Genomic DNA, 24,411 nt, shown 5'->3' on the forward strand with positions numbered 1-24,411 from the left:
TTGGATTTGATGTTCACGTAATGATATACATACATATATATATAAAGCTATCTTAATCACATAAAAATAAAAAAAGATTCATATTTTTAGAACTAATGCTTATAAATTAGGGAGTATAAATGTACGTTTCACGTACTTTGTACGAAATATTTGTTTAACTTATAAAGCGAAATTTTTTTACGTAATCGATTACTTTGAACGTTTATATTCCATAGTACATGAAATGAATGTATACAACGAAACATTATCAGCCAATATAATTAAACATAAAATTTAAAAATAGGTATAAAAATAGCGTACGAATAAATCCAGAACAATTCAGTCTTCTTAAAGTACAGGTAAAAAGCATAAAAATATCATTTTGTATTTACAAATGCATCGTATAAAAATCTTCGTAAGTTCCCCAATTTTTTTCTATAATAACAGAGATCTTAAAAGATTCGTTGTTAATACTACTCGAATATTCATGTTACACTGAACAGATAATACATAAAAATATGTATAATATGCAGTGTACGTCGATATTTGAAATATCATTCATATCATAATGGTTCTTTCTTCCCTTACATTTTTTTTTTGTTTAGCACCATTTTTCCATAGTGACAGGTGCTAAATGAGGTCGTGGCTTAGGGGAAGGCCATCGTAACGCACTTTGACAAGACTCTGCTCTGGAAGGTGTCCTCGGCGGAGGTTGAGGTGGATTGGAATGCGATTCTTGCATTTGGTTATTTGTTTCTCCATTTGTTTCCGTTCGAATGCCTTTCTCCGGTGGATCACCTTTATGACTTCTTTTCATCGGTTTTTTAGCTACTTCATGGTGTGCAGATGGTGGTGCACTTTCTACGGATTGAAGACTAGCTGCTCGATGTAGAGACAATCGAAGTGGCTTTTTCGGTGGTGCTGGGCGAGATTTCGATTCTTGGGAGCTATAGACTACCGATATATCCGAGTTTTCTGACGCTCGCGACTGAGTCTCCTGAAATGACAAAGAATCCTAAGCTACGGAAATCATAATTCTAATTTCACGAATAACTAATCACTGGTCTACCAGACATTCGTTTCTTTCAAATAATCATTGTAATATGTTTGCGAAAGAAAATGTTATCCATCCGTTTAGTTATTTCAATCATAATTTAAAATTTAACAAAATACCTGTAATCGATAATAGGTTGGTTCGGAATCGAAGTCTAACGGTTGTACTTGAGATGAATTTTTACGATTCTTAGATAAATGTTCCAAAGCTGATTCAACGCGCGGTGGTCTTCTACGTTGTAGTTGCGATTGTATCTGCGTTTGTTTGCAATCCAAGCTTGCAGTTGACCTGGTTAATGGAAATCCTTGATGTTTTTGTTTACTTCGTGATTTGTGATGACCATTGAAAATGCTAGCCGATGACGAGTCGAATTCGTTCGAGATTTTTACGTCTAGCGAACGTTTTGAATGGTCACTGTGCCTGCTTCTTACTGTTGGTAAACTCTGCCGTAATTCCATCGAATTCCGTACATTAAGGCCAGGAAGATTTGCAACTAACGCAGTTACCTGTGGTCCTTTTTGAAAAACCTAAAAAAAAAGTAATAAAGATTAAATTCTAGTTGTTGCAAAATGTCGAAATAAATTGGGTGCTTTTGAATTTACAAACATTTTTTACTGTTCTAAAAGAATATTCAAATAGTTTGTGAACTACTGTACAGTTGTTTTCATTTAAATGCCGCATCCTGTATAATAGGGTTGTGAAGAAATGATAAAGACCTATGGACTAACGTATAGAATAATGTATTATATCTTTTTGTACAATGCTTTCAACTAAGAAGAATAATGTATTTGTCGTCCTCTCGTATACCTGAACTTGTTCTTGACGGGTCGGTGGAGGGTCTGCAGGAACCTCGGCTCTACTTGGTGCGAGAAGATCCCTGACTTGTTCCTCGAGATATCCGATCCTGTGAGTCAGCCTAAGGTTATCAGATCGAAGAGTGCGGAGTGCTGCCAGGGATTCGCCTTTTCGAAGGACCACGATTTGCGCTGCATCGGGTGCAACGGCCAACAGCCTTGCTAAATCGCTTCTGCCTGCTCCCACCACAAGTTTTCCATTCACTTCCAAGATTCTGTAGACAATGTTGACCGATAAGTACGAGTTTCATGAGCGTGATTACGCTTAATTAGGTGAAATTTTTCAGTTTTCGAAGCAAGGGCTGACTTATTCTACTGAGACTTGGCGAAAAGACTAATTTATTCTCTTTGAGAATTTCTATAATTCCTATATAATTATATAATTCTAATCAAGAACAAAGTAAAGCAAAGCGAATCATTCATGAAAGGTATTAAACTTAAAACAATGTTGATCATTTATACTATTTTCTACTATACATTTAAATAAGTATAAAAGGCTGAATGTAAAATACAGCGGTGTGAGTTGTAACAAACGCTGCTAAAAAATCTACATGAAAATGGGAGGGAGGATAAAGGATAGGGTCATGTGAAGCCGCAGGTGCAATTAGCGAGGGCACTCGGCGAACTTCCGGTGCTGCTTCACGCTACAGTGACCTGTTGGGAACCAAATGCCAAGATTGCACTATTGTTCGACAATGATAGCTGGGTTACATAGTGTGAGCAGTTGGTGTTATGTGTTATAGTTATATGTATTGATGTGCTTCCTTTTTTAATAATCTTCACCTTTCTTCCTATTCCTTATTTTTTATTTACTTTCTTCGTTGTCTATCTTCTTCCTCATTGTTCTTTGATCACAAATCGTAATTTTATTACCCCAGTTTTGCTTGCTTTCTCTTGGAGAAATGTTACAATTTATTACGAACGACAGGTGTTCTGTCATGAAGACTATAAATGAAATCAAATGATCTATTCTGTACGATCTTTTCATTCAGCGAGAAGAAATAATCGTTTTTCCTTTTACGTGCTAATTGCTAGGCGTAGAAAACATACTTTATGACCGTGTTCACCGCCAGTCGTCAGTATCCGGACTAAAGATAAAGGGAAAAGAATCCTGTTTACAATAATATACCGTTATACAGATAATGAGTCACTTTGTGACTTTTTATTGGATTACTTATTAAATTGTTTTTATAAATTTCACCATGACTGCGTATAATATACGAAAATATATAAAATATTCAAAATACGGTACTAGTTACATAATATTTAATAAATGAAACAAATCTCTAGCTAGAGTCTACCTGTTTAGTTGTGTTCATAAACATAGATATCCGCAGTTTAGTAATCATTTATGTTTAAGTGTATAGTATAGTTATCGAATAAAATGTGGAATATTGTACTGTACGAAACCTGTCTCCCTTGCATAATCCAGAATCTTCAACTGCCCAATCGACATACAAGCCAGGTGTGTCTTCTCTTGGTCCAGCACCAAAACGGGGACTTTTTGGATCTGCGCTAACTTCCACTGCATGGATCGTAACTTGCGTAGAACCAGAGATACAACTATAAATCAAATATCAAAGATACTTTATTCTATCGTATTTCATAATCATTATGGCCTAAAATTTCGTTAATGTAATAAACTCAATGATAATATTTAAGATACGATTAAATATATTTTACCTAGCTATAACATATATCGTACAAATTCGATATAATATCTTTATCTTTATCGAGTTGTCATTTTTAAAGTATTTATTGCTTTAAGACAGATACCTAAATATTGTATCATTTTTCTGTTTCTCCTGGGTCTCTGCCAATTCCAAAGCAGCCTGTAAAGCTCTGCTTTCTTCGCGAAGAGTTAAAAGCTCGAGTTCTTCGCGTCCAAGTCTGTATTCTAATTCAGCTTGTTGAATTCGAACATCGATATTACTGGAATAAAAATGATTAATTAAGTTACATTTTTTTACTAGATAATTACAATTAAAATTTAATAAATTAATATAGTATAATTATTCGCAAGATATACAAATTGCATATAAAATAAACGAGAAGAATATATAAATAAAGAAAAAAAAATTTTTTTATACGGGCAACTGAACCCAAGCCTTCTAAATGAAAGCCATAGTGCCCTAGCCACTAGACCATATAGGGTTCTATATACAATACGGTCACCTCACAATTTATTTCCCATTTTTATTTACTCTATTATTCCAATATAAACTTTGTTTCAATCTAATCTTTCAATAATTGACACACTTATAAATATATTTATTTAGCGTAATCGATGATTGACAACACAAGAATCATTCAAGTTTTCTACTTACTCTGTAATATCTAGTCGTTCGAGCGCTAATTTCAAATTTTTTATCGCTAGCCGCTTATTATCCGCATCGCGTCGCAACCTTTGAAGTCGTTCTTCGGCTGCTTTTCTGTCAGCCTCGGTTAGAGGTGGAGCACCATTACGTAAAGCTAATCTGTTGCTCAGTGTGTTGCACAGTTGCCCTTTCAGTCTGTGAAACCAAATTAAAACTTAACCATAGAAACGAAACCGAAATATTTGAAATGTTATTTGATATTTTCCATAGATTTATTTATGCCGAAGAGAACACAGTCACTGAATCGTTAAGATTTATTTAAAAAGCTGACAATTGCACAAAAGATGAAAGAATATCGTAAGCGTAGCAGTCGCAAATTCCTTGCAGCCTGCCAGCGCACGATTCAGTACGCGGCGGGCTTAATTTATTGCACCCTCAAGTGTCTTTGCTTTCTCTTCTTCGGACGGAGGGTGACGAAAGCCAGCCGATCGCTCTAAGCGATCGAAACTTTACGTTTTCTTACAAATGATATAAAAAATCAGAACGCTACAGCAAGAAGCGATTATTGGAAAACATTTGTTCGGTACTATACTATTATATATTCATGAAACGTTTCTTACGTTTGAATGATATTTTCCTTGTCGCGTAATGCAATTCGAAGAGCGTCTAGCTCCTTATAATGATCTCTATTTCGATGACCAGCTGGCGATATTACTCCACCGGAAATGCTTCCACCTTTCTTTCTTCTTGGCGTAGTTGACAAAGATACTTCGATACTGGCCATCTGAGGACAAACAGATATTCTTAATTACAATCGTGATATCGTATTTTACACGCACGTATAAACAGTTACAAATTTCCAAAAAGAAACCGAGTCTTGTCTAATCTTTCGATCTTCCAAATAATAATTCATTCTAATAGTCGGAAGCTAAACTCACAATATGGTAGAATCAATATTTCTTTAGCCTAAGGATGTGATTTGAACGTGGTTGAAACTCGGGGTGTAAAACAGCGACGGTGTAAATATAAATTTATCGCTCTAGTAAATCTATGATTTGCGACGATAGTCGGAACGGGATGTCTCGATCTTAATGGAGTTCCACGTCGGTACTGCACGCCGATGGTCCTTGAGAAAGCAGCACTTGGTCTCTCCTGCTGGCATACAACACGGAGAAGGTCAATGCCGGCCTTGACTGCGCAGCAACCAGAAAGAAGGATGCGATACGAGACCTTGCACGCCCAGTGTGTCCCACACGAGACCACCAACTAGATTTGCTTGCAGAAAATATTCAACTAACCGGATATCCTCCGTAGCCATTGCCAAACATTCCTTGCGCTCTGCTTGTATTTTCACCTCTTATCAAAGCATTGAAATTTTGTAAATTAATTGTGATACTTAATATGTCATATTTAGCTCGTGTCGTTTTTACTTTTAGATATACAGCACCGCAAGATTGTTATAGAATTCCGTTTGCGTAATGAAGTTACTGAATAAGTTAATTTAGACTCTGTTAAGTCTTGGCGCATTTATTTTCATCCACAGGTAAGATAAACGGTTTCTAACCGTCACCTTTCGCTTCGCACGTTCTTCGTTCGCTTGGGCCTTTTTCGCGCCGGCTACTCGCCGTCCGCTCATGAGATTATCTCCAACTAAGATTTACGGCATAAAGATTCACGGTTATAGGATAAAACTTTCCATGCGATCCTATTTCGTTTTAAGTCGGAAGATTATACGTCAATGCCTTAAGAAGGAAAACGTAAAACAATTCTAACGTAGTGAAAAGTATAATAGTAAACGTACCGTCTAGTGTTCGTATCTGTACATTTGTTCGATTTTAAAAAAATCATAAATGCGATTTATAGTTACAAACTTTTAAAAAAGTTAGAGGAAATAAGATTATTAAGTACAAACAGTTTTGATAACTAGAATGCTATTACTCTGATTCGTAGTGTTACACTGTTTCTAAGAATGGTATTATTTCAAGACCGGAAATTATTTTCTTGGAAAGGGAACTGTAGACGGCTGATTATACATAAAACTACTGTTACGAAACTTCTACCTTTATGTCCAGTATTCCTATCTTAGAGAATTATACTTTAGGAATTCCTTTTGTTTTAAAGTTTTAACGTGCGCAGTGTTACAATATTATTTTAATAAATAATCAATTATTTCAAATATTTTATTCAAATAGTGCCTGAATCTGCGTAAGGATACGAAAATATTATTATTATCGTTTTGCAATTGGTTCGTTTTTTTTTAGTCTTTGGTGAAGGTTGACAGAATCGAACAAAGCAACTACGCACGTTGTATTGTATGTGGTAGAAAACAAAAGGCAATCCGAGTTCAAGGCTTTGGGTGCAAGCCGTGAAGTACTTGCTTTCCATAAACATGATATTCCAATGATGCCATAGTGTCAAACAGTCGATAGCGATGAAATAAATTAACGAACTTGTACGTATGTACTATTTCTTTCCTTTTATATCTGACTCTATGAATTACTGAATCTTATATATGATCTTATATATCGCGAATATGTCCTTATCTACCATTTCTTGATTTTACACGATATGTTGAAATATCTAAAATTCCGTGTGTTTTTCATCTTTTTAAACAAAGTTATACGGATAAAGTTAGGAAATAAGAACTAAATATTTTCAATTGGATAAAGAAAAACAATAATGGCACGAAACTTTTTCCAAAGTTCAAAACGATAGATGAGACGTTTTAACTGAGAGGGAAAGTATACTACGCGGTGACTCATAACGTAACAAAATAGTGTCACATAACATTTTTGAAATAATGAGGTAATAGAGACACGCAGCGAGGAGTTGTATCAAATCTAACACTTTCTTCTCCCCCGTTGAGAAGTAAAAGTGGGAACGGATGGACGGTGATCTCAGTACGAACATTCCGTGAATTTTTTTCCCGTGTGGAAGCGCGCTGTACACGTTACATTGCAGGAGGATGATAGCGGTGTGCACGGAGGAAGCGGAAATTTATTGCGGAATTTGCATGGGGAAGATCCGCATTTCCGAGATAATCCTGCCACCCTCTTCTGCAACTGTACGATACAATAGTTGCGCCCAGAGAATAGCGCGCGTGTTCGCGTTTACTTTATCTTTTCCATGTGTTCTGATAGTATCAACAAATTCCCTGAAATATATCGCAAACAATAAAATTCCTGACATAATTCTGAAATCATACGAATCACTTCGTATAATTCCAGTTTTTCACAGTGCAGGATTTTTCCATTATATATATCATATATAATACTGAATATTCTTTTAATTATAGCAAATGACAACATAGAGATAAAATTTAATAGATGGAATAAAATTTATTTGCAGAGATCATCACGTATCTGTTATAACGATAAATATTATATGTGTCTATTTCTACATTGATCAAAATATTGTAAAGTTTTCTTGCGCTTGCTGCTACTTCCATTGTTTCCAATGAAGTTAAATTATTATCTCTGAAAACAGTTATTCGAGCGCGAAATTTGTGAAAGGCAATGTTTTCAACGTTTTAAGAAGACGAAATCTTGCTTGGCGCATTGCTGTTCAGACAGTAAAGGGCACTGACTCCAGGATCTGCAATCTGGCTGACTAGATCTGTCTGAGTCTTTCAACCCAAGGACGTACTAAAGCCTACCTTTGACCAGTAGATTAGTACATTTACAAATAAACTATATTTAGCGGTAAATTGAAACAATGAAATGGTATTTTAGTTTATTTTCTGTCATTCTCATGAAAATAAATGTTGCTCGTCATTTTGTATTTTTATAATAATCTTTAATCTGTAGCGAGCTACAAATTTAGCAGTAAAGTATAAAGACTTGGTATATGTATTACTTTTTAGAATTTTATTGTTACTATTACCAACTTTAAGAACTTTCATTGTTATTTATGGATTTATAAATTACATAAAAACAAAATTTACTTCACTGTCCTCGAGTCGCTGATTTCTTTTACGAAAGAATATTCGTCGCAAACTTTGAGCTTTGTATAGAAAGTTCCAAAAATTGTTACGAAGCAATGCGAAAATCTTCTTTCCATCGACAAAGATTATTACGTATCTGAAAAACGTTTTTGGCTCGTGGTAAGAAGATATCCTATCGACGTCGATGCAACCTTTTCAAGTCGACGTTCTTCTTCATTATTCATATCGAGCCCCCTGTGCACAGCACGCTCCTTCTGTTTTCTCTTTCTTTTACTCTTTCGTCCATTCTTTCTTTTGCTTTTGCTTTTTTCCTCTGAGATGGCAAAACATGACTTCGCGCTGGTCTGTTCGGGCGTAAACATCGGAATGGATTTTTGTAGCATGCTCGAAGAAGTCAACGAATCTGACAACGTACATTAATCGCGTCTTAAGAAAGTTAAGAAAATATGCTTGCTAACGCCGAAGGGTGAGATAAAAGATCACAGTTGTTTCGTGTATGATGACGGATGGATACATGATTTTTCCTTCTAACAGATATATCTTAGTGAATCAAAATTAAGGAGGCAGTTGTAGTATGTAACATATTTATTTCTATATTCCTATACCGTAGGAAAACAAACAATGTAAATTTAATCAAAAGTAACGTGTACGTTTTACTAAAATGTATTTTAGAAGTTTTAAGAAAATTATCTTTTCACTGCTCTGTCTCTTTCTTAATTTTCTGTTAAATTATTATACGCACGAAAGATTAAAGATAGAAGAATTTAATAATGGAACAAAACCCTACGATTTTATCGACATAAGTGGAATTAAAAAAAAGAATTTTTGAGGATGCTGCGCTATTGGGTATCTGTGTGCTGACTCGGGGCAGTTTTAATGGCACCCGCGCGCACACGGTCCCTCAGTCCGAAACTCGAGTGAAGGGCCCTGAACGAAACACAGTTTGGTCCATGCATCTGCATATAAATCACTGGTTGGACAGCCTTAAAAAGCTGGGGGCTATTGCGGACCCGCCAATAACCGCGAAACATCGCCTTCGGTTTCTTCCGACGGGATGTTACGGTTAAAAACGACTTCCATATACCTACCTTTTTGCGCGAGTCTTTCAAAAAGAAAAAAAAATGTAAAAAAGAATGATCCTGGGCGTAGCAAGAATTTCATATTCTAGAATAGCGAAACAAAATTTTTTAAGTAACATGGACTCTGCTGCGTAATTGAAGTAGTATTATTAGTGAAATTTTACGAGTTACAAGTTACAGCATTAATAAATTCCTTTACATAAAGAAGTAAGTAAAATTTTAAAATTATGAAAAAAAATCTATAATCTATAACTTGTAATTTGTAAATTCACTAATGTATTATTAGTTGGTAAATTATTGTGCAATGGGGTCATTGTAGATGCAATTTCTTCCTAAGATTTTGTTCCTCGTACTTTGGAGGTTTTTGTTTCGTGCATTCGCTGTGTATTATTATTAACAAAATTATAAAATATGTATTATGTATGTAATTTTAGTTTAAAAAGTTTATTTTCACTTTATATACTAAACGATATAAATCTTTTTTATTTTATTACCTTTGCTTCCAAGGTTTCTAATTGCGCCATTCTTGGTTCCAGATATTGCTGCTGCGTTCCACTTCCTGTATGTAGAGCAGTCTGAAATGAAAAAAGTTAGATTTATATCAGCAATATGAATTCAGATTTCTTCAGTTTATGTATTTACAGTTTAGATAAAATGGGACTTTTAAATATGTATGTGGGTCGTAAACTTTATCACACGCATAGATTGCACTTCGTTTGCAAATATTCAGAGTTGTAAAAAACCAAATGTCAGTTTTGTGGAATCATTTCTTGACCACATATTTCACGTCACACGCTAGGGTCGTGGTTTTCCTGTTACGATCAACGTCCTTCGTGAGTCTTCGCAGTAAGATAATACTCGTGATGCTTGGAAGATTTTTTACAGGTGATGAGATCTCAACACTGAGAATAATCGCGTGCGTACGATAATTACGATCGTAATAAAATAATTATTTTTTCGATAATGTCTTCCCAAAAAGCTTCCCCTTGTACGATTATGAAAAAAAATAAAATACAATATCCTTCGGAAGTTCACAAATTATTATTGCTAAAACTCTATAACATATTTATACAATATTTTTAATTGATTATGCTCCCCTCGTATAAATTGTTACAAATCATGTTAATTACTGCCTATGGGAACTGCAAAGTAAAAAGTGGCGATTTTCTGTTAATCATTTTGAAAACTTCACTTATTGTATTTATAACGTCAATATACATGTGCACTACGTAAGTTATGTCGGCTTGAATAAACGTTGTACAATAGAAAGTTATGAAAGCGTGGTTAATGCGTATTCAATGTCGAGAAGAGGAACGAAGCGGTTCTAAATACAACTTTAGAAAGATGCGTGTCTGCTGTTCTAGTTGCTTCAGGCAAATGGCGTGTGACTGCAACCCAAGCCGAGAAATTACGCGAAAGGCCCGATTGTAGGGCTCGTGAGAATTACGATTTCTTGACTTGCTCAAGGATTCTCACGACTATACGCGTATCAGGCGTGTGAGGGAGACACTTCACATATGTATATGTACGCATGATGATCGTATAATGCGCGGGTACATCGACCCTCTTAAAGCGTTCAAGCCCAGACCGATTGTGAAGCTTTATTACGAAATCCGTTTGACTCGGCGATCCATCTCAATACGATGACCAACGTACAAACGAGATCCATCACATTAATGGGACATTTTTCATTCTATTATTAGAAATGAGTTGGAGTTAGGTTGAATTTACATTGTTTGGGATGCTCCTAATAGGTCTACTTATGGAAATTAGCTCCGTCTTGATACATATTATCAATCTTATATATGTGTATTTGTTTATATTGGAAATTATATAAGCGAATAATGTTTCAGATATTTCGGATAATCGTCAGTAATAGACAACAATTACCGATTACCGACATCGCGCACATCGATGTAATCTTTCCATACACGCGACTAATAAAAGCCAAGCTTCTGTGAAATTAATTCAATCGTTGCATTAATTCATCTTTCGCTTCCATGAAACTTCTAAAACCTGGTTTATTCTCGATGATTTATCTAAACCGTTGATATGAAATGAGCCATAGTTGATTCTCTGGCAATATAGCTGTATCTTATCATAATTGCGGCCGTCTCCCTCAAAGCACAATTGATTTGTCATTCGATATAATGCAAATGGGTTATGTATTTGACGACTCTTCGAATCATAAATGCAGCAGATAGAACAGAAAGCGTTATCGATGGTCACAGTATCTTACATATCCCCCGAGGTATCGACGAACAAAGAATGTCAAGTTATAACTGGCGAAGGCCAGTGCTTTGTGACGTCGGGATAGTGCACTACGATACTTCCTACTGGCGGATCGTGCTGCTTCAACGTAGTTAATTGAAGCAATTAAAAGCAGCCTTAGTTCGCCACGGGTCGTCTTCGCGTTCGTTAATCATCGAAGATCGTGGGTGTGCTCGGGAAGAAGGAGTATCATGAGTCGAGAAACATATAATCATTGCCAGGGATGGAAGCTTCTACCAGCCTCGTAGACCCGGAAGGCGACATACGAGAGATACTAGATACGCCAATTCCTAATCTAGGATTAGCTGGCAACTACCCATGAGGAACAATTTATTTCTGGATATTCCTATCCGACGAGTTAATCGAATGTCTCTTTCGTGTTTCTATTATTGTCGATCTAAAATTGCGAGATAGTTAGAATAAAACCTTGTCAGATTAATTTCATATTCCCATCTTGTTTCTTACCTGTTTGTAAAGAAGACATAATAGTAATTAGTTTACAGACGTTACTAAACTTACCAGAGAAACTGATCGTTGCTGGAGCTTGAGTCCCAGATCTTCTTTTCCGTCACCACAGTCGGTTGTATAAAGTAACACACTTTTTTTCGATCCCCTGAAATCAAAGCTGTTTAATGCGCTGTGTATATATAACGATTAAAACGATTGCTGCTTTTCTCCCTGTTCAGTTGGACGTGTCGTAATTGCATGTTAGGAGATAATTTATCCAATTACGATATAAACGATTTGTTTGCTTAGCCTTCAGACGTTTCATCGTGTTTAACTACTTCCTTTCGACATATTCGCGAAGTAATAATTGCGTAATAATTCCAAAGCTCTCGTTTTAAATAAATCTTTGTTATATTCTACGCATTTGAACGTTTCATCTCGGTGTTAAAGATTAATTCTAAAATTTAGAAAATGTTGGCACATTTTATTTTTATTTCTCTTTATATACATATAATTCTAATTGTCTTTGATACTTTAATTGCTCGAAAATTCTTTGTTTGAAACAGATTGAAAGACCTTTCATTCTCTCAATTTTAATCATAAAATAAACAAAGCTCCTACAACTTATAGAAATTTTACAAAAATTATAACCATTTTGAACTTATTTTAAACAAAACTTAGAAACTAGTTCAGTTGTATAGGACCCTGCTTTTTCAAAAATTGTTAACGATTATTAACGTATAAACTTTTAAACCGAAATCTAACATCTTTATCTAGCTAGATCAAACCTCGTGTTTGCGTAATTATACGGAAAAGCGATTAAAATGTTACGTGAAGTAATCTCGAATTTTTTCAAACATGTTAACAGAGCATTGCATATTTGTTGAATAATCTGATGGAGCAACCAGCCCATGAAAGTTCATTGTCGTTGTTACATATACGAAATGTATTATTTATTCGAAGCAGCAATTAACAGTGATAAAACTGGTAGAGATCACATTTAAGAATACATTTGAAAGCACGCTAAGTTGCGAAGAAAATTGACGAATAATGAACTAAAAATTAATCGGCTGCCCCTTGACTGGGATGAGAAAAGTGTTCCAGATTTCTACTCTTCAATTATGAACGATAAATCAATGTACGGTATATAGTCGACGCCCTTCTTGTCGCGAGCAATTAAACGCGAACCCGTAATATAATACGGTAGTATAGGCTGCGTTTATGATAATCACACCTGAGTGCCTTCCCATTCCGGTTGAATAGCTGATGTTCAGCGAGCACGGGCGAATCGATGTAGCACCGGCTCTCGTTCATAGCGACAACAGCAATAACAGCAACATTTCAACCTACGTTAATTTGTTCGCTGCATTGACATCTGAAATAATAAAATAAAATCTGATGTTATTTTTATATTTTCTATTTTTGTATTATTTTATATTTTTTATTTTTATAGCATTTTTATATTTTTTATTTTTGTTTCTCTTCCTTATTTCACAATCTCTGTTAATGCAACTTTTAAAGTATGCATTACTCGCTTATTCTTTTTTCAATTAAAATTATCTGTTTGTAAAATTATCAAAAAGTATGTTTGGAACATGATATACATATACACAAAATACGTACGCATGAAAAAGGAAAAGAGAATGGTTCCGACCGGAATCGAACCGGCGATCTTCTGCGTGTAAAGCAGACGTGATAACCACTACACCACGGAACCTCGATGTAGGGTCCGATTTTATATTAAAAGTCACAAATATTAGTATTTTTATATTTTTATGAGTATTAATTAGAGAAATAGAGCTTAGACTGAAATTTATTTCATCTGCTTTTACATATTATAAATGCATAAAAGTGTTTAGTTTATCATAATCTCATATATCGCGATTCAAAGCATCGATAATTAAGCGTGTAAAGCGTAGTAAAGCGTGTTTGAATTGCTTTAGCCATTATTCGAAAAAAAACGGTGATAGATGACAGATGATAGACTGTAATACTAGAGCTATAGTTCGCTCACAATTAAAAGTAATTGGAATCGATCGTCGGTTTGCGTTTACAGAGAGGCGCCAGGGCGGTTTCAGTGAGTAAACCCACGCGTCACAATCGACCAAGAAACGTTATGAGTAATATTCGTAAATGCATTAAGTAACCTTCCATAATGGTCGGTTGATCTGCATATGTTATGCACGAGAAAGTTCATTCCTTCGCCCACTGCGACAACTACCAACAATGCACATATATCCAGAGAGGTCTAGACGAAGCCAGGAGAGTGTGAGTGTCTGTATAAATCGCTAAGATGGTAGACGTCGCATAATTAGATATACGATGTAGTACATGAATGCAAATAGTGTTTCGTGAGTGCAATGCGATTCATGTTTAGGAAACAGTGTAAAACAAAAATAATTAATCATACTTCGCGTTACGATTGTGTTTATAGATACCGTGTATTATTAGGTAGCTGAAAAAGTTTTGCCAGTTTTACACAATAAGAATATAACAATTTATATCTATATCCCGATTAATTAATATCACTCACAAAGATTTTTTGATTTTCAGAATGTACGAGGTCATCGATCAAATTTTATACTATTATGATGTGCTACAGATGTTATACATTGCAGTTTCAAGAGCGTACAACCGTTTAACCGTCAGTTCTATTTTGACCTCTATGGAAGTTAGGAAGTAGAATATTTACGAGGATATGCATGGCTTGGTACACGATGCAGTGTCCCGGAGAATGATGGGGAACGTGAGTTATATGCGAGGAAAGGCTATGACGATACCGTGACGAGAACAGCTGGTTGTCAGGTGTGCACTGGGATTCTATTGATTCCATCACAAATGGAGTATAAACGCCTGTTACCATTTCGAATGCTTTCACTTTATGTATTCGTATGTATCTGTTCGTTTACAACATATGGCACGTATGTCTTTATCATTATGTAGAAAATGGAATATAAAGAGCACATTTTGATAACCTTCTAATCACATAATAAGCTATGTAGATTTCATTCTTCAAAAATATGTATTTACATAAACCTTCATAGTCTAGTAATAATAGCCATTAGCAGAGAGTTTGGGTAAATATACCGAACAGCATAAAACTGCGTGTTTTAATGCAAGCAACTTTTTTAATATCACTTGCGAAACGCGTGGGCGAGCGTTATCATGCAAACCTCATCTTACGTGTCATTCTCGCATGTCACTCCGCTATCAAACCGGCGATATGTATAACAGTAGCTTATGGTATTACAAAGCCATCTTCTGTAAAAGCGGACGGAATAAGCGACCGAATAACTATGTAGCTTATAGTAGCAGTTCTTGGTATTCTGTAGCTTCGACACAATGGGACACAATAAGATTGTAACGTTACGATGGATGAGCCCTGTCACCATATTATTTGTCACCATGCGATTGAATAGATAACAAGATACACGATATACAACGAGGCACGAGTGAACAGAGTGTAATTCTTCCTGAATCGCTATATGGCACGAAAACTAATTTCTTCCTATAAAAGCATTTTCCTTTTACATATGTCGATGAAAATATTTTATCTCTCATGAAAGTTGAAATCTTCGAAAGAATATTAAATATCGACACAAACACTATTTATTCGGTTAATTAAAAAGTCTCATGAATTTATACCAACGAGTTTTATCCCGTTATGTCTGCGTGAGAAAATTTATTAATAGTAGTCACCTATATCTTCTAATTTGCAACGTTATTAGTATTAATCAATCGTGCAAGAGGGTCGAGGTGTTCAAATACTTATGGCCAACAGTGTACGTTGATTACTCTACATTTAAAAAATTGCAATTACCGATTATATCAAAAGAGTTTTGTTTGTCCCCTTTTCAGGTACTTTTAGAGCCCTTTTCAGAGAGGGAGGAAGACGGTCCCTATAGTGAGCGGTAGGCGAAGTTTGGCAACGGTGTGGAACTTCCTCCAGGTCTGACTCTTCGGTCATCGAACCGTTACAACCAAACTTACTCTTTGGAAAGTCCTCATTTACGACATATCCTTAAGTCACCGAGGACGAGCCACGAATTTCTAAAAACTACCTAAGCCATACTAACTGCCTTTGCCGAGATGGAGTGTTGATATATGTAAGCAATAAAAAGAAATCCTTGACCTCAAAAATCGTGATCGTTTCATAAATCATGCCATGAGCATGCCTGACGATTAATTTCTTCGTTCTGGCTTGTTTCCTGGTTGAAAGTTCAATGTTTAAACTGAAATTGTTAATTGTTTGTAATTTAGAACCTGTTTCTTTCTTCAAACTCTTTTATAATTTATTTAATAAATTCAAGTTGGCAAATTAAATAATCGACTTGTACTTGTTTGCTATGTAACTGGATTTACAAATTAGAGAAGACAAACAATTTATTTAGTAGTTTTATTTAAAAATTGGTAAAAAAGGAATCCATAATGAAAGTGTTTTCTCTAAGATTTAAATATTTGCACTTGTTTGTATACTTTAAATTCCATCGTTATGAATCGTCTATCTCGTTGTGATTCTTCTATTATTTTAAATAATAACTAAAAATAGTAGCCGCGTTAATTTTATAATATTACTTTCGCTAGTTTCGATGATTATCTAACGTATTTTACATATTTATGCACTTTATATATAAAAGATAACGTAATGACGCCTAAGGTATAATTTGTATACTGGAAGATTAAAAATCGGAAATTTATGTATAGCAGAAAATAATATATGTCTACGCAGAGTCAATTGCCTCGATATGGAAGCGTATATCTCCAACCGTTCCTATCTCAAAATACGTAAAATTTATACTATTGAAGATTATAAGTTTAAGAAGCAAGCGCAACGTCTTTTTGCTTGTTTCGCTTATCGGATTAAGTTCTCCGCTACACGGCACGTCGTACAACGTGTTGCATAGACACCCTTCAAATGCTTTCTTTCTAATCGTCATACATATGTATACATATACATACACACTTTTCTAAATGTCACTGTCAAAGAAGTTATTGTACAAACGGAAAATAGCATAAATCATTTTCTGTTCCAACGTAATAACTTGTTACAGTACAATGTTGTATATCGCAATGTCAAGTGTAAAAATATTGATGATAAATATTGATAAATATTAATAATAAATATTGCAAATTTTCAATATTTATTTTACGATTAAACGTTTCATTCTTCCATATACAACTTGAATACAAGCGATAATTGGAGTCCTACGATTCGAAAAACGTTCCCGATTTTTCTATCGTTTTAGCCAGAGAAACAGTTACATAGTGCGAAAAAACGAAGCACTTCTGACTTCTCGCTTCTTGCATTCTGCTTCCAAGGCAATTTATTTCCGGAGAACTAAACGAAGTTACTCGGCACAAGAAAGAGCAGCGTTACAACGAGGAGTATACTCGATACAAGGCCATAAAACAGTCAATTGTTAGAAACGTGTTGAGTTTGTGGTTGTCACGCGATCGTCAATTGATAAAAGAAAAAAAAAAGGATTATTTTCCATAACAAATTACATGTTACAAAGAAGGTGGAAACAGTACTCCATTACGTATTTCTTGCACGTGTCATTCTATGTTTCATGCACGTATTTCTACTTTATTTACTGTTTAAAAAAACATTATACAATAATTTCAAAAAAAGGGAAAAAATATTTTGCACATGTACAATGGCGAGTATGTAAATAGAAACATGTTGAAGCATTGAAAGCATAGGACGTGGTAAGATAATCATTTTTTTATGAAAACATTAATTATACTACAATTTTTTTTAAAAATCATAACAAAGTTCATTCAACGGAAAAGTAGAGGATTAAATGTTTCTACATTCTGCATATATAAATATCACGACTTGAAACTAGTTTAAGGCGATATTTACGAACTGGTTAGGTTTCTATGCCCATGTGCAGATTCGTTGGAATAATCTGAAATAGATATCTTGATATTTTTAACAAATTTCTTAAACAATTAATTTACATTATACCGTTTTGCGCGTAATTTTGTCTTCTGAATGATTATGATGTTATACGTTCCAGTGCGTAGAGACTAACCGCACTAAAGCCAGAAATATGTTTCATGAAAGTTGTTTCTTTCCCTCGCATCTCTTATCTCACTATTTGGTTAAACATATCTATTTTTAGTTCGAAACCTTTTTGTGTTTCTACTTATATTTTTAACGTTTTAAATAAACAAAGGAATATTTGCAGTCTGTAAGCTTATATAATTTAACGTTGCGAAAAAAAGGCGTTAACGAGATATCTACCATTGCTTTTAACGATCAAGAAACTTGATTCTTCCACTCCAAGCAAGAAGAAAACGAAGATACACGTAACGTGCAAGTAAATTGAAATAACGGTGTACCATTACGAGTAAGCATCAAATAATCATTCTTTCATTTAGCATTGAAAGTGTTTCATTTCCCTTTTGTACGGAGGATAATTGAAAACTATTTCCTCTCCTTCCAAGTTTTACAAAATCTGCTCATTTACGAATTACTTTTCTTTAACACTCTCTTCAATTTATATTATTTCATGAAAAGAAATGTCCTTCGACATTTCTAAGCTTGGCAAAATTTCAAAGTCTATTCGTTTCGATAAGCCTTTGATCGAGTTTTCCAACGTCAGATCCCAATTTCAAGGAAATACACGCTCACGTTTGGTATCGATTGGGTTGCTAAACTGTGCAATCGATTGACGTTGCTATCACCTTTAAACCGGCTTGTTCTCTAGCTAGTTTAATTTAGTCGCAGTCGTGTTTAAGATTTATCGGGCGCATTAATCGGAAGACGGAGAACGTAACAGTCTACGTTTGATGATCGGCTTCTGTCGTTACTTAAACGGTTGCATTCCGCTAGTTACGCATCGAACACGAAACGACGTTAATCTCGTTAATCAAATCAGAAATCTTCTAACTAACTCTGTGCGTTTGCTTCAAACAGACGTACACCTCCTCCCCCCTTCATAATTATCAGGGATAATAATAATATTAATAGTAATAAAATTAAATGAATCAGAAAAATCATTCGTAATATTTCATAGTCCCGAAATTGCAATCTGTTAACAGCGGAATTTAGTTTTAAAAATCCCTTACAGGGTGCGTAATTAAAATCAAGCAATGACGAGTATACAGGTCGAACGCAGGGCACATGCTCCTATTATAAATTTTACGACAAAAATAAAGCAGAACGAGGAAGGATTACATTTTCATTCAATAAAAAGTTGCCAATTCATCGTTGAAAAAGGTATTGCTATTAAAAACTTAAAAATTGCCAGAAAATAACAAAATTCATTAACAAGAAAAATTAAAGAAAAAAGATCTAAGAAATTCGGTTGATTTCAGTATGGTATTTTATAAAGCAAGGTACCGCACAAAGTGAAACTTCGCAAGTGGAGTACGAGTAACGTGACTCCTTACGGATTCCATTTTTTGAGCAGACGGCACATCTTCGAAGTGGATTTGCTTTTGATGGTGTAGCTGATACAAAACACAAAAGAGTTTTGAGAATAGCCGATATACGCATAATCAAATAATCAAACTTTTTTTATAAAATACATAATATGTTTACTGGAAGTATAAAGGAAACATGCCATTAAATGTCGTTTATATTACTTTTTACTAAAATTTTGAGTTTTTATAGTAAGTGGCAATTTTTTATTTCATACGACGAGTATACACGTCACACCCAATTAACTAGTTAAATAAGATGTAAAAGATAAAATTATAAAATATACTGAACATTATATGTCACAATGACCTCGTTTATTTCTATGTATGTATGCTAGTCATTTTTAAGCACAATACCTACAGTAGTCTTCGCGATATAGAAAAATCGTAAAGTTGGTCAGGTGTCAAAATTTACCTAGATATTTCAAGGCATCTGGATATGCGAAGTGACAGAAATCTAAGAAAGTAAGGATTTGAAATCTGGGTCAGTCAGACCACATAAAATTCTACGTGCGGCCCTGGATGTCATAATATTAATCTACGTCGGTACTTGATGCTTGAATTTAAGATCTCTATTTGACGGTATTTCGTACAACTATGAATTTCAGCTAGCAAGTCCTGCTTATGTAGCAACATATGTAGTGATCTTACAACAGCTTAACTTAATAGATTCATAAACGACGCTTCTCAAGTCCGCATAACGCGATCTTTTTCTGTGACAATATGTAGGTACTTATGTGCTCTCTTCGTCTTTTCTTTTAAAGAACAGAACACTCCATTCTTTGTTATCCTGTTGCATAATAAATTCACGCTCGTCATTTTTATAGATTTGGCAAGATTTAATTTTCTAATGTTAATTTCATAATTTACACGAATCAAATATAGTGCTAAATTCGACGCAACTAAGCATCTGACTTTTTCTGGATTTCTCAGGCGAACTCTCACAAAGGAAGTGAAACATTTTAATAATTAGCAACACCTGTCGACAGGTGCCGGGATGTAGATTTGTTCTATCTTCTATTAAATATTCGAGAACTTTCAAACTGTAGAACTAAGTTCTCCTGACAATAATATCATTTAACTTATGGACGATTGTCGATTTGTGTAAATCATTATTAATTAATTGACAATTAAGGATTAGTTAGCTAAAGGTTATGAGTTAAAAACTCGTGAAATTATGCGAATTGTTCGATAATCTTTTGCTCCTCTTCAGAAAGAGCGCTTTTATTAATAAAGTCACCAACATTCGACGCGTGCTTTTCCAACAATCGTTTTCTATCTTCTTTAATACGTTCTAGATTGGCTTCTTCGCGCCTCTTTTCTTCTTTAGCAGTTTCCTGCGTATTGAAAATCTCTTCTTCTCGAATCTTACGTCGGGTTTCGATCAATCGAGCCAAATCCTCTCGATACTGTAGCTGCATTCTACGTCTAGCCGCAGCAGTCAGTCTGGCAGTTTTCTCATCCTCTACAATTTTTCTCATAATTTCTTCTGCGAACATTCTATCTTGCTCAACAAATCGTAACTTACACTGTTCTGTGAAAACAATTTGTTCTTTCAAATTAACCGCCAATTCCTCTCTCATCCTCTTTCTTTGAATATTTTCCATTTCCTCTTTCAGCAACGACTCATACTTTACATCCTCAGCTATCAATTCGTCTATCAAAATATCTCTCTCTTTTTTTCTAGTTTCTGCATTTATCAGTATGTTGGCAATCTTACTCGTTGTTCGTTCCCTTCTTTTTAATTGTTCTTCGTAAAGGTTTCTCACTCTTTTAACTCTTTCATCGATTTCCTTTAAATATTTTTCGTCCTTGTAAAGTTTGTCCGCCTCAGCTGCCCTCTCCTCTTCCTCGCGAATCTGCCTAATTTCCTGAAAAATTAAACGTTCTCGCCTTAAGGTCTCAGCCAGTTGGTTTTTTCTCTCAAGCGTTTTAAGTTCTTCGTGCTGTTCTCTTATTCTATCCATTTCTGTTAAGACTTCTCTCTCGTGGCGAGCTTCCTCCATCATCAAACTCTTCTCTTCTTCTTTCCGTTTCATCTGAATAGTCAGTTCTTTCCTGTAATCTTCCGACTTCTCGAGGCTCTCGGATCTTTGGCGAAGATCATCCTCGAGGACCGCCTGCTGTTCCAATCGCATCAATTCTGCGGCTTGTTGTTTCCGTACATTCTCGATGTAACGCTCGGTCTCCCTTTCTAGGATTTGCGCTTGCAGCTCCTTCGTAATGTACGCCCTTCGCAGCTCAGCTTCGAGTTCTGCGATCTCGTCATACGATTCTCGATTGCGACTACTTCGTCGTAGCTTCGCGATATAATCTCTTACTTTCGTCGTATCTTGTTGCGTCTCTTCTTTCTTTGATCCCTTCTCCATGACTGGCTCGTCGAGCTTTCGCTGTTCAACGTTACTTTACAAGGATATGAATTGTTTGGAAATTACCCAACAAAGTATTGCCACTGTTATTTTAACAAACAAATGTGATTCAGATTTCTTTACAATTACACTCGATTAACTTTGATCATCGTACTTTAGAAAATAAAACTTTTACGAGGCTACTCATATCGATTAATCACAATTCTTCGAATTGCTTTCCCCGTTGATTGAGTTGTACAGTGATTAATTAACACGTCGATCGATTTATCATTGTACAACGTACATATTACGTTGCACAGTGTGTAACAGCTAGTGAACTCTGCAACAAAAAATGATTCACGATGCGCAAATCTCAATAGTCACACGAAACATTGCATTTGCATACGATGTAACACAGTACTTGGAATAAAATTAATGGCGGATTAACGGTACATTCAATTCGCTTTTTCTTGCGGGACTTGATTACTCTTTGGGAATCTTCGCACGCCAATTTAGGTCACTCCAAATTTACTCACGCGATTCAGCTATTTCATGCCCAATCACAACGATTAATACACGTGTGAATTGTCCATATTTTCTATTAACTTTCAATAGAATATATTACACAATATTTATTATATTGTAGCAAGAAAAAAGACAACGAATGATTCTGGCTACAAAATCGATGTTTAGCGTTCGATACAAATGAATTCAATTCTATGTAACATTATCGTTTCGATACTAATGGATCGTAAGTGTAAAAACTCTGAAGATGTAAAGGAAACAAGCTTGCTATTGTTAGTGCATATTACGTACAGGGTGGGAAAAAGTACGCGTAGGATGTTTGATTGTTGCAGCTCACGTGTGCAATTAATTTCATCTTCCTTAATTTTCTATTGTTGAAACTTTCCATACTCTGATATGCTTATTTTGCAAAGCAAAGCAAAAGTACGAAAGATACAAGTATGTAAAAAATCTCCTTTGCAAGAACGTCGTATATAATAAGATTGCTTTATCTTGCTGAATATTTCCATTAATTCAATAGCTAATAATTAAAGTAAATAGGCATTTGGTATAAGGTTCTGTTAGATTTGACGCGATACGGCTAACATGGTGTATCAACAAATAGTCCGAAAACACTTTCCTGTAAGATGTCTTGATATCATTGTTGTTGATGTTTTGATATAATTGTATCATTACAGTTATTGTTACTAGAATCATTAGCTTTGTAAGATAGTCATTTAGAGATCAATTGCACATACGTAGATCTGATAGTATGAACAAAAAGGTTTTGAGTTTGGAAAAATAATTGCGTATACATAATCTACTTATCGTAAAGCTATTGTGAAAAGGTGTGAGATCTAACTCACACAATATCTGGTTACTGACTTTGATATATATGTTTCACAATTACGGCTTGCTTGTTCCCAGAAAACAGCTGCTCTTTCAAACTCCATGAGATGTAACTTGTCCGTGTAATTGTTGGAAACACCTATTGTTGAACGATGTCAAATAGAAGGCTGAGATCGAATTTCGCACAATGTAATAATACTTTGAAATAAACTTTCGAAAATGGATACCGACTTATTATTAATTTTAAATTACGCATATTTAATGGAATGTACGTACATGTATCATATATAAGACATATAGGACGTTCTTGAAAGCGTGAAAGATAACATAATCCAGAGTTACGTTACACTTGCGTCGTATTTATTTTCTACACTTGTATCTAATATTATACTAGAATGAAAATTATCTATCATTCAAATGATATTTGACAATCGATATTTGTCATAAATACATTCAATTAATTTCATACACACGCAATATATCTCCCATACGTATATGGAAAACAATGTTTAACTTACATACGGACAATAAGCTGCGCGACAAGAATCGATTGTAATAGCAGAGAAAAGAAACTTGAAAGAAAAATGCCGATCTAGTTCAGAAGGAATTATTTATACGCAAGCTGCGTTGTTCACACGTGCTGACTGTTTACAAAACCAAATCGAATCACTTAATACGTTGTTGTACAGGCGCTTGCGCTATTCTAGGACTAGCATAAAAAGAAAATCAACATACCCTCTGATGCGCAAATTCCAAGATAATCGCTATAAATCCTATCCACGTGCACTTTGGATCGCAGAAAAATTCACAGGAAGAAACGATTTGTTCGCGACTAGTTAGACAAATTGATCAACTAACGACAAACAAAATCAACGGCGCTGGTTTCTTCTCTAGTGGAAGAGAAGTTTCCTTGGTACAAAGTTTCACCGATCGAGTCGAAGGAAAATTTGGCGAAAGTTCGGAAAAGGCACGGATAGACTTTCGAAGCGGAGTGGAACGTTTCGGTATATGCGAGCGACACACAGGATTGAGACCGACTAACCGGCTTTCCGCGTCAAGGCACACGCTAGCCGAAGCTATGCTGCGCGGCCTCTTTAAACCCATCCCTCTGATAGGCTCACGCGGAACCCACCAGGTAAGTTCCTACGACCCTACCTTCGAACCTGGAGGCGCGTACGCTTGTGATTGCGTTACTTCTCGCCGTTCCAAATGAAATTTTCTACTTCGCACTAACAACGTTACGCGCACGTTTTTCATCCTCCCGAGAGAAAATTGAATGGTCGCGTTAGAACCGTTGCGAACCGATGAAATCCACCTACTCTCTCTTCGTGCCA

General features: G+C 35.2%; 1 protein-coding gene, 1 long non-coding RNA gene and 1 other non-coding gene across 8 annotated transcripts; 1 reads left to right on the forward strand and 2 right to left on the reverse strand.

Moving 5' to 3' along the window:
- Positions 1-50: 50 nt before the first annotated feature.
- sprt (PDZ domain-containing protein sprite) lies at positions 51-24,156 on the reverse strand. Of its 4 annotated transcripts, none has more exons than XM_076617395.1 (11): positions 23,813-24,156; positions 13,180-13,320; positions 12,018-12,123; positions 9,722-9,802; positions 4,826-4,989; positions 4,215-4,400; positions 3,664-3,819; positions 3,298-3,450; positions 1,841-2,102; positions 1,153-1,560; positions 51-973 (listed from the first exon to the last, which is right to left on the reverse strand). In XM_076617395.1, the coding sequence occupies exons 2-11, from the start codon at positions 13,257-13,259 to the stop codon at positions 581-583; spliced, it is 1,989 nt and encodes a 662-aa protein (XP_076473510.1). In that variant the 5' UTR covers positions 13,260-13,320; positions 23,813-24,156; the 3' UTR covers positions 51-580. The 4 variants fall into 4 exon arrangements, with proteins under 4 accessions (XP_076473510.1, XP_076473509.1, XP_033202925.2 ...); XM_076617394.1 differs by having other exon boundaries at positions 51-976; positions 23,813-24,155; XM_033347034.2 differs by having other exon boundaries at positions 51-976; positions 12,018-12,111; positions 23,813-24,154.
- Positions 13,590-13,662, reverse strand: TRNAV-UAC (transfer RNA valine (anticodon UAC)). Its single transcript has one exon. It is a non-coding gene; the product is annotated as a tRNA-Val (tRNA).
- On the forward strand, positions 14,123-15,921 carry LOC143302494 (uncharacterized). Of its 3 annotated transcripts, none has more exons than XR_013058066.1 (3): positions 14,123-14,213; positions 14,499-15,727; positions 15,804-15,921. It is a non-coding gene; the product is annotated as an uncharacterized LOC143302494 (long non-coding RNA). The 3 variants fall into 3 exon arrangements; XR_013058064.1 differs by having other exon boundaries at positions 14,499-14,750; positions 15,804-15,882; XR_013058065.1 differs by lacking the exon at positions 14,123-14,213 and adding an exon at positions 14,238-14,396 and having other exon boundaries at positions 14,499-14,750; positions 15,804-15,882.
- Positions 24,157-24,411: the final 255 nt, after the last annotated feature.

This window comes from Bombus vancouverensis, chromosome 3, assembly GCF_051014615.1.
Source record: "Bombus vancouverensis nearcticus chromosome 3, iyBomVanc1_principal, whole genome shotgun sequence".
Lineage (NCBI taxonomy): Eukaryota > Metazoa > Arthropoda > Insecta > Hymenoptera > Apidae > Bombus > Bombus vancouverensis.